This window comes from Leptodactylus fuscus, chromosome 2, assembly GCF_031893055.1.
Source record: "Leptodactylus fuscus isolate aLepFus1 chromosome 2, aLepFus1.hap2, whole genome shotgun sequence".
Classification (NCBI taxonomy): domain Eukaryota; kingdom Metazoa; phylum Chordata; class Amphibia; order Anura; family Leptodactylidae; genus Leptodactylus; species Leptodactylus fuscus.
In genome coordinates this window covers 163,789,992-163,804,694 of record NC_134266.1, presented here as the reverse complement: position 1 = coordinate 163,804,694, position 14,703 = coordinate 163,789,992, and the positions used below count along the sequence as shown (strand labels likewise).

General features: G+C 40.1%; 1 protein-coding gene across 2 annotated transcripts in view; it reads left to right on the top strand.

Moving 5' to 3' along the window:
- EGFL6 (EGF like domain multiple 6) overlaps positions 1–14,703 on the top strand; it is a 76,683-nt gene that overhangs the window by 53,435 nt on the left and 8,545 nt on the right. The window contains exons 8-9 of one of the 2 annotated variants that reach the window (XM_075265044.1): positions 5,592–5,918; positions 12,682–12,759. In XM_075265044.1, coding sequence (XP_075121145.1) covers positions 5,592–5,918; positions 12,682–12,759 — 405 coding nt within the window. The remainder of the gene's footprint in view (positions 1–5,591; positions 5,919–12,681; positions 12,760–14,703) is intronic. The other variant, XM_075265045.1, reaches the window with a different exon arrangement.

Genomic DNA, 14,703 nt, shown 5'->3' with positions numbered 1-14,703 from the left:
GTGTGACCCCTATAGTTACACCAGGGAGTATCAGTCTATGATGTTTCTGCCTCCACATTAGAGCATATAGCCTGCAGGTTGAGCTGCTCCTACATGAAGGATCTGTGCACTGTTGGTGATGATATCATCAGGTCCTTCAGCCTTTATAGCTACTGAGACTGCACTGAATATGCAAGACTGGCATTATTGGTGCAATTTTTGCTTTAAAGTCCTTGTTTTTTGCCACAGCTATCGCTGTGAGGGCCCTGTGCCTTGCAGCCAGTGAGCTGTGCTTTTACCAGTGAAGCAGGCATCACCGTTTAAGAAGCATTGCTCTGTACTGTATGCTATATTATATACTTGACTATCTATGCAGCCAGTAAAATGTTATTGAAAAATCACACATAACTCAGCTATACACTCACCGGCCACTTTATTAGGTACACCTGTCCAACTGCTCGTTAACACTTAATTTCTAATCAGCCAATCACATGGCGGCAACTCAGTGCATTTAGGCATGTAGACATGGTCAAGACAATCTCCTGCAGTTCAAACCGGACATCAGTATGGGAAAGAAAGGTGATTTGAGTGCCTTTGAACGTGGCATGGTTGTTGGTGCCAGAAGGGCTGGTCTGAGTATTTCAGAAACTGCTGATCTACTGGGATTTTCACGCACAACCATCTCTAGGGTTTACAGAGAATGGTCCGAAAAAGAAAAAACATCCAGTGAGCGGCAGTTCTGTGGGCGGAAATGCGTTGTTGATGCCAGAGGTCAGAGGAGAATGGCCAGACTGGTTCGAGCTGATAGAAAGGCAACAGTGACTCAAATAGCCACCCGTTACAACCAAGGTAGCCAGAAGAGCATCTCTGAACGCACAGTACGTCGAACTTTGAGGCAGATGGGCTACAGCAGCAGAAGACCACACCGGGTGCCACTCCTTTCAGCTAAGAACAGGAAACTGAGGCTACAATTTGCACAAGCTCATCGAAATTGGACAATTGAAGATTGGAAAAACGTTGCCTGGTCTGATGAGTCTCGATTTCTGCTGTGACATTCGGACGGTAGGGTCAGAATTTGGCGTCAACAACATGAAAGCATGGATCCATCCTGCCTTGTATCAACGGTTCAGGCTGGTGGTGGTGGTGTCATGGTATGGGGAATATTTTCTTGGCACTCTTTGGGCCCCTTGGTACCAATTGAGCATCGTTGCAACGCCAAAGCCTACCTGAGTATTGTTGCTGACCATGTCCATCCCTTTATGACCACAATGTACCCAACATCTGATGGCTACTTTCAGCAGGATAATGCGCCATGTCATAAAGCTGGAATCATCTCAGACTGGTTTCTTGAACATGACAAGGAGTTCACTGTACTCCAATGGCCTCCACAGTCACCAGATCTCAATCCAATAGAGCATCTTTGGGATGTGGTGGAACGGGAGATTCGCATCATGGATGTGCAGCCGACAAATCTGTGGCAACTGTGTGATGCCATCATGTCAATATGGACCAAAATCTCTGAGGAATGCTTCCAGCACCTTGTTGAATCTATGCCACGAAGAATTGAGGCAGTTCTGAAGGCAAAAGGGGGTCCAACCCGTTACTAGCATGGTGTACCTAATAAAGTGGCCGGTGAGTGTATATTGTACTAGGGTGACAGCACTGAATTGTTACCTTCACCGGATGAAGTTACAACAATCAACATAAAGTACACTGAGATGGATTAAAGGTGTATTAACCAAAATTGCTTCCAGAGAGGGGGACAAATGCCAAGTCCAAACATCACAATACCACAGCTAACCGGCATATCAATACAGTACCTTCCAGCCGAGAATTGAACAAGAGGAAACATAAATGTGCATGCTACAAAAAACATGCATAGGAGATCTGATCATTAAGGCCTTGAGGTTGATGGTACCCATCCGAAAAATACACAATGCCTCCATTAGTGGGACTTTGTGATCAAAATACCCACCTTTCAGATTGGGTTTCACCATCATAGTGTTCTGATTTGAGCCTCTGGCACTGCAATACATACCAGGACACTGTCTCTTGTCTTTCAATGTCAGTGAAATGCTCCTGAATCCGTTTATGGAATTCCCAAATTGCATTATGGACATATTGAATGCTGCACTCACAGGTAAGCAAATAAATCCCACCCCCTCATGCATCATATCACCAATTACATCCAGTGGTGTGGCCGAGAAACTCCTTGCATGCCCTGTACGTACCACATTTGAAAGTGCCATTTAACTTTGAGGGTAACCAGGTACAGGTAGCAATCACAGGTGTCGGCAAGCTATGGACCAAATGGTCTCAACACACCATCCTCATGTGGCCTGTCTCTTGCATTCAGAAGTTGATCCCTATTAAGGGATATGGACTGCTGATAGGCTAACCTAAGAACCATTTCTGGGTAGCCTCTCCTCAGGAATCTATCCCTCATGTTGCCAGTCACCATATGTGAATCCCTGATAGATGAACAAATTCGGCAAGCCCTAAGGCACTGGCTCTTAGGTATTCCCCAACATAAAGGTTGTGGATGCCAACTATCACATTTTAGGCGACTATTTGTGGCAGTCAACTTTTGAAACATAGGTGTTTCAAGTTACTTTCCCTTAGTAATCTTTTTAATCGGGAGATCTAAAAATATTATAACATTTTCAAGGATCTTAGACATCTCACCCATCCTCATACTTATGTGGCATAGTTATTTGTAATGATTTCAACTTGTCCATCACCATACACAGGAAGATGTTAATTGGGCGCCATTATTAAAGGGAGGATTTCTGGTTGAAGTGTGGGCCAAAGCAGTAAAATGTCCAATCCTAAACTCTATCTCCCTGTCCTTTAATAATGTATCCAAGACCCTTATAGATGGTGTATCCATCTCATTTACCCCTAAAATCTGACACTGGTGCTTATCAAGGATTTTAAAGAATTTTTGGCACTTCAGTCTCCGGATAAAACAGATAAACATGTCAAAAAACACAGGGAGGGACAAATGACAATCTTTTACTAACAAAGGATATATTTTCCCCTCGGTGTCCTTTGTGACAAGTTACTGGGGTTGTCCAGGATATATCATTTTTAGCAAATAGGCCAGGGAAGGTGAAAAATAAAAAAATATATATACTCACCTGTTCCTGGTGCTCCAGTGTCCCCCACTGTTGTCTGGTACCTTGGCACCTTGGAGATTCTTCTGGTGAAAGTTCTTGTCTCAAGTGACCGCTGAGGTCAGTCAACGGCCTAATAAAAGGTACCGGGACGTCGCTCATATGTCACCTGTGACATCCTGTCCTTTCCTTAGGCCACTTTCCCAAGTGAGTGAGCAGCGCTGCGCCCGGCATGTAAACAATACTGGGAGCTGCGTGTTCTGTGAAAAGGTTGATCTGTGGGGGTCCTAAGAATGTTGTTCAGCTGTTGGATTTTACATGCCTTGCTAGCATTGTAGAGATGGTTCTGTTCTATGTGTTGCTGTAACATATACATTATGTCTGGAAAGTCTTATATATAGCTGATGGTGTGTGGGTATGTTTTCTGCCTCGGATTCTTATACATAAGTAGGTGGGATATAATGATCTCTCTTTAGTAAATGGTTCGCAGGCTTCCAGCATTGGGGGTGTCTCTATTGTTCTGCAGCATAAGTGACCAGGATACCTAGCTTTCTTCTTGACCATTACATCGGGAGCTTCTCATCATTCTCCGATCAGTGGTACTCTATTGTCCCATCCCTTATTTGTGTATAGTGGTATTCATGGCCCTGTGCTTTGTTTTGGGGGGTTTTCTATTTATTGGGCATTGTCCATGATCGATCTATTTTGTGGTATATTTATTAAAGGTTAGGTTTTATGATTTGTTCTTTACTGTGATACAATTGATTTGGAGGAACCTTTGAGCAGGTTAAAATCGGTTTGTCTTCTGTTTTGAAAAAAGTGAGAAATCTTGTTGCTGTGTTCTTTGGAACCCCAGAATAGGGCTTAAGGAACCCCAGAGCTTCAGCCAATCCTGGTTGTAAAAAACTGCCATATTTAGCTGCTTAATACCCTTCTGCCTTTCTTCTTTCATCCAGAAAATCATGAGGTGTTTAGTCAACACTAACAGCAATAGAAGTCAATCTTTCTTTCATCTCGCCATAATTTGTCCTCCAATCTCCATCATTACTAAAATATTTTTCCAGACAGAAGGCTGTTCCTCATCTATGAATTTACAGTTCACTTCAATGGCATATTATTCATTTAGCTACAGTCCTGTATTTATTTATTCAGCCAGTAAGTGTATTACATGTTTAATCATGTATAGAATAGTTATAAAACCAACATTATGATCATTTACTACAATCAAAATAAATGATAACATATGTATAAGATGACTATCATGGCCAGCAACTTGGCAGGGGTTAGACATTCTTGATCTCAATGTTAACGTGCGGCATGTTTAATTTAAGTTACATATAAACATACGGGAGCCCTGTGAGGAATGTGTAACCTACAACTCCCCTTAACTAAATAAAAGTGATCAAAGCATTTTATTTAATCCCATGATGAATAGATTATATATAATAATATAACTAGATGGACAAACCAGATAAAATCTCAATACCCAATATTACATATTCAGCGGTATGCTCTTTTTATGTAATCCTTTTATTTGTACTATACAAAGATTGCTATATAGGCAATAAATAAAACACTGAGCAAGGCTTGGTTCACGCCTGGGCCTGCTCTCCACTGGGGGATTCCGTTCCCCATTCCGCTATAAAAATGCAGAGAGAAAAGTGCTGCAAGCAGAGTTTTTCTCTCTGCATTTTTCGCCCTTTTTGGGAAGAAACCAGGCATCTAGTTTCCGCGGATAACCTCTTTTTAGTGAATTAGGATTCCATTCAGGGAGTCCGCAGGCAAAAAGAGCGCTTGGCAAAAACCGCAACAAAGAACAAGACAAAAACCAAAAAAATATATGGCAAACTGTTTCAATATAGTCATAAATGCCCAAATGGGAATATTCCTTTAATAAAGATAGGCCCTTTTAGTAAACTATGGTTGGAAAGTGGCAAAATCTGTATTGTAGCAATGATATAATCTGTAAAAGTAGCAATAGAGATACAGTCATGGCAATTACACGTTTTGTTATGCACTTTTTTATTTAATTTGTGTGTATTGGAACTTTATCCACTTCTCCCTGACTTTACATATATCTGGGTCAGCCACCAGGGTCTCCCACCTGGGACCCTTGCAACTTTCTTTCAAATCTATGCCCTGCAATATACTTGATGAAGGGCATACAATTGCGTGAAATTGTTGCTTACGCTCACCAGCTGTACAGTAAGACTTGTTAATTCTTTGTGAAACAGTATATGTGTTCTTCTGCTTTTTGTACCATATATAGAATCATAAACCTATTAAATATAAGCAAGATCAAAACATACTGGAGTGCTGTCTATCTTTTTCATATATTTGTCTATTGTGGAGGGGTCCAATAAGCCCCCAGTGGAATTGTGCACCCACCTGAACTATCCTGAGAGCTCTACCTATCATGAATATTGCTTGTTTGGTAAATATGAAGAATGATTATTTTTTAACAATAATTAATGGGTTTCAATTGTTTGTCTTCAGCTATACCAAACAAGCCGGTAAAAGAAAGCCCCAAAATAGTTGGAAGTGCAAAAGACACAATTAAGAAACTCTTGGCACATAAGAACAGCCTAAAGAGGAATGAAGAAATAAAGAATTTAATACCCGAACCTGTTATTACTCCATCACCCAAACCACACTTACAGCCATTTGACTATGTGGATGGCATCTACATTGGTGGAACTTATAATGAAGAAGATGATAAAGATCTTGAAGAAGATGAACAGGATGAAGATGAAGAGGATGAAAAAGAAGATGACTATGACAATGGGATTGGACAAGAGAAGACACTGAGGGGTGATGTGTTTGGTAAGTTAGATTTTTCTTCTTATACCACATATTAAAAGATGTTTATAGAAAAGCAAGTAAATATGAAATTATTTCTTACATTTTCTCTACAATTCAATTTAATCTATTGTTTTTAGCTTATCACCTATCCATAAAATAGGTGATAAGCGTCTGATAGTTTGGGTCTCATGTACTAAGCATATGTACTGTTGCTCAATTCATCTGTAGAGGACTGATGATTTTCATGGTAGGAAAAAGGAAAAAAGCACTTGAACATGTTTGTCTCCTTTTATATGTAAGACTGGTGAATGGCACCTTAAGGGCTAATAGCAAAGATAATGGCAAATATCAAACTTTTAAGACTACTTAGGTCTTTTCATCAGGCATGGTATAACGATATATCTGAAGAATCACATATTTTCAAGCATGGTATAACAGGTATAATCATTCAATCAACACCCCTTGTCATCACCTACAACCCTCACCTTAAGATGCTGAGGAGAGTCACATAGAAATTATATCCACTATTATATAAAAATGATCATTTAAAATCAATATTTACAGACCCTCCCACCCTCACCTGTGTTATAGGCACCCCCCTAATCTTAGGAACATCGTCATCAGGATCTCACTTTCCCCTCCAACAGCAACATGAATGTTTCCTATCATTGCTACAAGAGAAAATATAAAGACTACATATACATAATGACCACTGACAAGATAAAGCTCCCCCAACTTAAATCAGAACTACAAAATCCCAGATACCTTCACCTACACTACACCAAATGTGGCGTACTGAACTGTACTCACCAAATGTCCTACTAGTGGTATATATGTAGGACAAACAGGACAGAAGCTTAGAATGAGGATGAAGTTACATTAACGTACAAGCAAAGAGAAGAAGACAGATCTCCCAGTGTGAAAACTTTACAAAAAAATTACGATATGAGGGGCCACACGGTGGCTCAGTGGTTAGCACTGCAGCCTTGCAGCGCTGGAGTCTTGGTGTTCAAATCCCACCAAGGGCAAAAAAACATCTGCAAGGAGTTTGTATGTTCTCCCCGTGTCTGCATGGATTTCCATCCCATATTCCAAAAACATACTGATAGGGAAAAATGTACATTGTGAGCTCTATGTGGGGCTCACAATCTACATTTAAAAAAAAAAAATTATGATATGGAAATCTTAGTATTGAAAGGCAACTTCAGATCTCAAGGAGACAGGAGGGTCTGTGAGTATAAACTCTTGATAACCTTTGACACACTCTGGACAGGGATCATTGTGTCTCATAGATTCATGTCCTTGTGGATCACTTTAGGAATGTGCTCTCAGACTTTGTGAGGACATCACAAACACAAACAAGATCTCAATCAGGAGATAATAAAACTTTTGTATTCCTTATCTATGAACTGCTCCAATATTTACTGCTGTAGTTGTTTACTCTTTATATTGCTATTTCTCTTTTACATCATTTGTCTCATTTACCACAGTATTACTATGTCCTCTTGTGTATACATATGTCTTCAGATATTGTGTTATACCATGCCTGATGAAGAGACCTATGTTGTCTTTAAACCTTGCCATTTGTCGTCATCTCTTTAGATAGAAATTAAAAGGTATCAATTGTATAAAATGAAGATTCAGTTTTTGTCTTTGCTGGAACTATGTATGGGAACTTCTGGGGACTTCTGGGAAAGTCGGGCATGATGTTCAGGGTGCTTCCCAATAGAGGGCAGCATAACAGAGGCACTGTCTCCCTGTTTACATCTTGGGAGACAGATTTGCATATTCTTCCCATGTTCCCTTGCAGTGGAGCAACTATGGCTGTATATAAGTCTCCACACACCTAAAAAGGTGGTCTCTCCCTAAGGAGTGACATTATCCCCATAATCTGCCAATAGTTTAGAATAGGAAGATCAATCTTCTAGTTGTGACAGCTAAGGAAACTTGCATGTTGCAACCTACATTTTGTCTTCATTTATAGCATGGCATATTTTGCTTGGAATGCCAACGATTTCTGCAGGCAAAAGACATGCGGAAAACTGAGTTTAGATTAACTTCATTAAAATGGAAGGTATATTATCTCCATTTGGAGACAGTTCAGACATCTGTAATAAAGTTTGTTTTATCTTTCATCTATATCACAATGAGATACTAAATTGTAGAATAGAAGAACAAATAAATGAGCCTATAAAGCACACACCCTGCGCTGAGCAACACCCATCACCGTCAAAAGGGCAACGTAAGCAACTGGGGGGTAGACTAGGACTTGCCCACAGGGGATCAGGGGAATCACCCAGTGGGTCCCTTAGATAGAATGAGTCCTTAGCTCCCTACGTGTGCACATTACATTCACTGCAGATATATGTATATCTAGGTAGCTTAGATGACTCAAGTGTCTGAGATGACACCTAAGCGCAGAGACAAGCCAGGTAATATATGCCTTTTCCCAACCCCACTTTCTTGACCTTACTGTGGCGAAGACAATATTTTGTTGTGTTTATCACTAGAGATGAGCGAGTACTGTTCGGATCAGCCGATCTGAACAGCACGCTCCATAGAAAAGAATGGATGCACCTGGTACTTCCGCTTTGACGGCAGCCGGCCGCTTAACCCCCCGCATGCCGGCTACGTCCATTCATTTCTATGCGAGCGTGCTGTTCGGATCAGCTGATCCGAACAGTACACACTCATCTCTATTTATCACTTATTTTTGTATATATCAATGCTTTTGTAGCCTTTTCAGTGCTTCTCTATAACACAATGCCTAAGGTCTTCTGTAAGTTGTTTGCCTTGAATCACCCACACTTCCACTTTAACCACTATAAGACAACATTCACATGACAATAAATACTGGCTGTGTGAATTGTGTTTTTTTTTTTTTTTTTTATGTACGCCACACAGCAGCATTAATTTCACCATCAGTGAATGGGAGCTATTCAAATTTATGACCATCAAAATATAGGTCATGTTCGATTTTTGGTCGTATATAAGGATCCCTCTATACACTGAAATCTATAGGGGATCCGTGAAAACAGGTGACCCTGAGGTGCAAGTTGGCCATAAAAAATGGATGTTTTGCACCTGTTGTGTGAATGTAGCCTTACTGACACTCTTTTGCCAATTAGCTCTCTATAAACTAATTAAGGCTAAGGCCCCACGTTGCGGAAAAGCTGCAAATTTGGGCTGAGTTTTTTTGATCCAAAGCGTCATGTACCTTTTCACATTCAGATACTACAATGTCTAAGTGCACTCTTCACATGTATATGACCTGGATGTGGATATGTAAATATTTTCCTAACTGCTTGAATGACATGCCAGGATTATGATGGACCAATACTAATTACAATGCAGGGTCGCTGAGATAAGCTGCATTGTTAGAATGTATTTAACAAGGTGAAATAAATCTATCCGGCCTTGTGCTTATTGTTCTGTTTAGTCTCACTGTTATTCTTAAGAACTTTTATTGCCGCACACTTGGGAGAGACGGTTTGTCCATGTGTGGGATTTTCATCAGATTTTATAAACAAAAGTCAAAATGCTATAAAGCTAACACACGGCATGAATAGTAATGTACAAAGTGCTTTCATTCGATGGTATAAATTCTATCATCTAAGCTGTTGATCTCCCCGTTGTGGAACATTTCTAGAATGGATACATTACTAAATGAGTTTTCAGCATGGGAGACATATTTTATTCATCTCTTATGAGCTCATTATAGTCTTAAAGTATAAGAATTCTGGAATTCTCTGCAAAATGGTTTCCATTAACTTAATGGCCACCACATGTAGTATCTATATGAAAGTCGACAATATATTCTGCTGAACTGAACAATAAGTTATCCTGAGAAATACAATCTCTGGCGCTATGGGTGAATTCCTAGGTATGCCTAGGTATTATATATTACTAGGAAACGGCTACCTTGAAAATACATTTGGCTAAGAATTTAAGGAACTATAGAAACCAATACCGTCAGCAGCTCTTGATAATGACAATGTTTTAATACAGCACATAATATTTTAGATAATGTCTCGCAAAAGACTTGACCAGGTTTAAAAATAAGAATCTGCCTTTTTCCAGAAACAGCACTGGCATTATCCAATGGTTGTCTCTGGTATGGCAACTGATCCCCTTCCCAAAGAATGAGGCTAAACTGCAATACTAGACACAACCATAAACAAGGGTGGCACCATTTCTGAAAATAATTAGACCTTTTTCCTTAGGATAGGTTTGAGATTGTGGGGAATGACATTTTAATCAGACCTGAACTTTGATAGCAGCCCTTGTCCTTTACACAGTATACAGAGCCATCTGCTAACTGCTCCATATACTGTGCTAAAACTGCAGATCATAAGACTAGCATAGGGCTATAACAAATCTGCCCCTAAATGTGTTTAATAAAAGATGCCATACAGGATTTAATAACCTCATGGCTATACACCATACAGTCTCACATTACACCGCTTTTCCTGGCAGTAGTTCCATAAATGTTGAGTTAATTCCGCTGATGGATTGCTCAGATATCCAGACTGCTAAACATTTTTGCTCATGTGTTTAAAGAAATAGAAGACAGTCTTATGTGATTGGTCTCTTGTTATCAGGCCATCTAAGGAGAGAAGAAACTCTGCTCTTGGAAATTCAATACAGATTTGTTGGAGGGCAGTACCTACTTTAACCCAGAATCTGCTTCAGATGACTGTGTGGTCTAGGTGTAAATGTTTCCAAGCATAAACCTACATATTTCTTTTAAAGGATGTGACTGCAGGTCTTCTTAGGTAAACTCGCTGAAATATTTATGCTAAACAAGAAAGGAAACCTTTAGGAATGATAAATAACTGGCAAATATAGGTGTGCTATCTACATCGCTTCATGCCACTTCAACTATGGAGGTAATGTTGGGCTGCTATCTAGATTTTACTATGGTGTTGTGTAAAGGCCTCCTTTTCAGGAACCAAACCAGAAGGCAATGATCAGTAACACATGTTTCTAGGAGCATTTGCTCCTGTATATTGACTTCTAGTTTGCTGCATTTACATTCCTATACATGCTTTTGTTGGCAGCACTTCACCTTATTTACATGTGCTGAGGACAATCTATCATTTTTTTAGGTTGCATAAAAGATGTGATAATCTCAGTGTTTGCTCAATTGACATGATACTTTGCACATTTGAAAGGCCCCAGTTATTGGAAATAGGCATGAAGGCATATTCCTGATAATTGACTAGATAATAGGGCTGTGTAAAGGGACCTTAAAGAGGCCTTTTCATGTTCTCAGAGATTTGAAGTATTACACAGCACACTGTCAGCTTTCCCGATTTGTGCCCCAGTGCTGGAGTTATTGGAGCCATTAGTTTCGGCACCGATATTTCTCCACTGTCAGAAATGAGGGCCTTACAGATCCCCCGCCCCAAATCCAGCCAATCTGATACTGATGTCCTATCCTGTCCTATCCAACTTTGCTAGGTCCTGCACAACTCCTTTAAGTGTAAATGGGGCTTATCTGGAAAGGGGTGGAGTTGTCAAAAGAAGCAGGGCTTAACCTTGCCACAATGTGCCAAAATGCTCAAAATGTTGCTACATTTTTGCTGGAAACTAAGGCAACTAATACATGGTATAAACCTAGACTAGTCTATAGTTGATTTAACAAAAAATAAATTCGTTTAAAGGGGTTTATTGGGACTTATTACTGTAATTGTTGACCTAGTGAAGAGGCTGCAGCGCTCACCTGAATGCTGCAGTCTATTAAAAACAGCTGATTTGCAGGGATCTTCACTTGACGACCTATGTGCCACAACCTACAAGATCCCAAATGGTATAATTATTGGTGTGGTTAGGCATTTTAGAGATTTTTCAATTCTGGTCTATTAATATAGCACTATATCTATCTAATTTTCCTGAGATAATTTAATTGGAAGAAGGAATCCATAATATAGATTGACAATGTAGAAGGTACAAAACAGATCCTTATATTATTAATAATGTTTAAGAATCACTGACTTCTGAAGAACATATTTAATTTAAACCTACAATTGCTGAACTAGCTTGAAAAGAAGGCTGAGGTGTGAGTGTTCATATATGGAGACATTTGTGTACTATGATACCAGGACCAGCTCAAGTTACATGTAGGCTCTTGGAGACTGATTTACAGTGTGCTAACTGATAATTCACTTAGAAAACCACAAAACAAATTTACCCTGTCCACACTGGACCCTTCAATTCCATTGGGTTTTGGCATCTGCCCTTATATTCCTAGCACCGAGCCTTCCATGGTAGGATTGTTAACTTAAAGGGGTTGGCCACTTTCAGACCAATATTGACAAACAAATGTATAATAAAAAGATATACAATTTCCAATATACTTTCTGTATCAATTCCTCACTGTTCTCTAGATCTCGGCTTGCTGTCATTCATTCTGTTACTTCTAGAGGATAAAACTCTGACCATGGTCATGTGATTTATGGTCCATGGTCATGTGATGAGTACACAGGTGCACAGCTAATTACCAGGCAGATGTGTGATTACTGTGCTGTGACTATAACCAGCAGCACCAGTCACATGACCATGGTCAGAGTTTTATCCTCTAGAAGTAACAGAATGAATGACAGCAAGCCGAGATCTAGAGAACAGTGAGGAATTGATACAGAAAGTATATTGGAAATTGTATATCTTTTTATTATACATTTGTTTGTCAATATTGGTCTGAAAGTGGCCAACCCCTTTAATTTTAGAAGGCATGGGGTGGGTGTTTTAATAGTTACATGTTTTTAACCTATTTTGCCATTAGCCTTACAGGTTAGAAGAGAGGAGTCGACTTTTAGGTCAAGCATCATAAATCAGAAGGCCACTTACAGAAAAACAGACGGTAAAATTCAATTTAACCACAGTTTAAACATGTTGACAAATTCTTTATGTTACAATGAGCTCGGTGTACCTTTTTTTAATTAAGAGGGTTCCACTTTATAATCTGTTATCTTATCACATAAATGTAAAACTCAATAATATTACAGGTACAGCAATTTTAATGTTTTAGCAAAAAGTTTTTTGGGTTTAAAATTCTGCGCAGTTATTAAAAAAACTGCCATGTGTATGTCATTGACTCCTATTGTTCTTAAAGAGGACCTTTCATGAATTTGGGCACAGGCAGTTCTATATACTGCTGGAAAGCAGACAGTGCACTGAATTCAGCGCACTGTCGGCTTTCCCGATCTGTGCCCCGGGTAAAGAGCTATCTGTCCCGGTACCGTAGCTCTTTACAATCAGAAGGGCGTTCCTGACAGTCTGTTAGGAACTTCCTTCTGTCCAGCAGCGCCTATTGCGCTGTACTGTGAGACCGGGGAGGAACGCCCCCTCCCTCTGCTCACAGTGCTCATCCATAGACGAGTATTATCAGGAGGGAAGGGGGCGTTCCTCCCCGCTCACAATGTACAGCGTGATAGGCGCTACTGTGCAGAAGGAAGTTCCTGACAGACTGTCAGGAACGCCCTTCTGATTGTAAAGAGCAACAGTACCGGTATTGCTAGCTCTTTACCCAGGGCACCGATCGGGAAAGCCGACAGTGCGCTGAAATCAGCGCACTGTCGGCTTTCCAGCAGTATATAGAACTGCCTGTGTCTAAAGTCATGAAAGGTCCTCTTTAAAATGGACATAAAACAGATGTTAAGAAACCATCCATACATGTCCAATTATTCACTTTCAAGTGCATGGGACTTTAAAGTGGCCAGAGATCTGTTCTACAGATATAAAGCTACAAATTGCTTGTATTGACATGGTGACAGTCAAACACGGCTGCTGCCCTATGCAAATGGGACTTTAGGAAATAGCTGAATACAGCAGACCCTTAGACATTAAATGGAAAGCCATCATGTATGTTCAACCATCCTCCTGTTCAAAGGCAGGACTGGAGACCTCCATATTATTTATTGTTTGGCAGCCCAGCAGTTGCACCCACAGTGATCAGACACTTACAACCTATCCTGTATTATTGCACAGACATTCATTTTCAATTTATAACAAAGGTGGATCACCTCAATTATACATTGGAATCCAAGGATATGTTCACTCTATATTCAGAAAGAGGTGTTGGCAATTCTTCTTTTCCTTATGCTTGGTTTACACTTTCAGGTTTTTTAATTCAGTTTTTGATGTCGGAGTCAGGCATGGATCAGAAAAGGAGAAAATATATTAAGGGATCCTGGTTTTGGATTCAAGCATGGCATAAAGAAGCTAAATGTTTAATCTATGTCTAAAAAAAGTAAACTTGGCTAACCAGCTCTAAAAACACATTATTAGATACATTTAGGAGCTAATTTTCTCTATGTTAAGGAATTGCCAGAACAACAATTCCCCAGTAGATGCTGAACCCTGGAGGAAGGGGCACAAGAGACAGTGAGCCCTGGTCTGAAACCCCCCACTGTCCCTTCCTGCTTGCCGGTCCTATCCTAAGTGATAGGCGACAACTTGGAGGCGATCCCTTCCTATATATGTGACACAAAAAAACGCAGACAAGACAACAACAACAAAGGGATGTCAGCTAGCCAGGGTTCGATAGCAGTCGAGCAAAGCAGTGTTAAAATCGATATCCAAAAGAGTAGTCAATAGGTAAAGCCAGAGTTCAAGAATCAGAATACACGAATAAACAGCAAGAGAAAAAGCCAGCACGCACAAAGCAATAGCAAGCATAAATGTAAATGTGAACCAAGAATAAATAGGGAGGAAGAACCCACCCTGAACCTGATAGGAAGGCAGGCTGTCAATCACAGGGCAAAACAAAACTTAACTCTTAGGGGAGCAGAGGGAAATGAAGGTG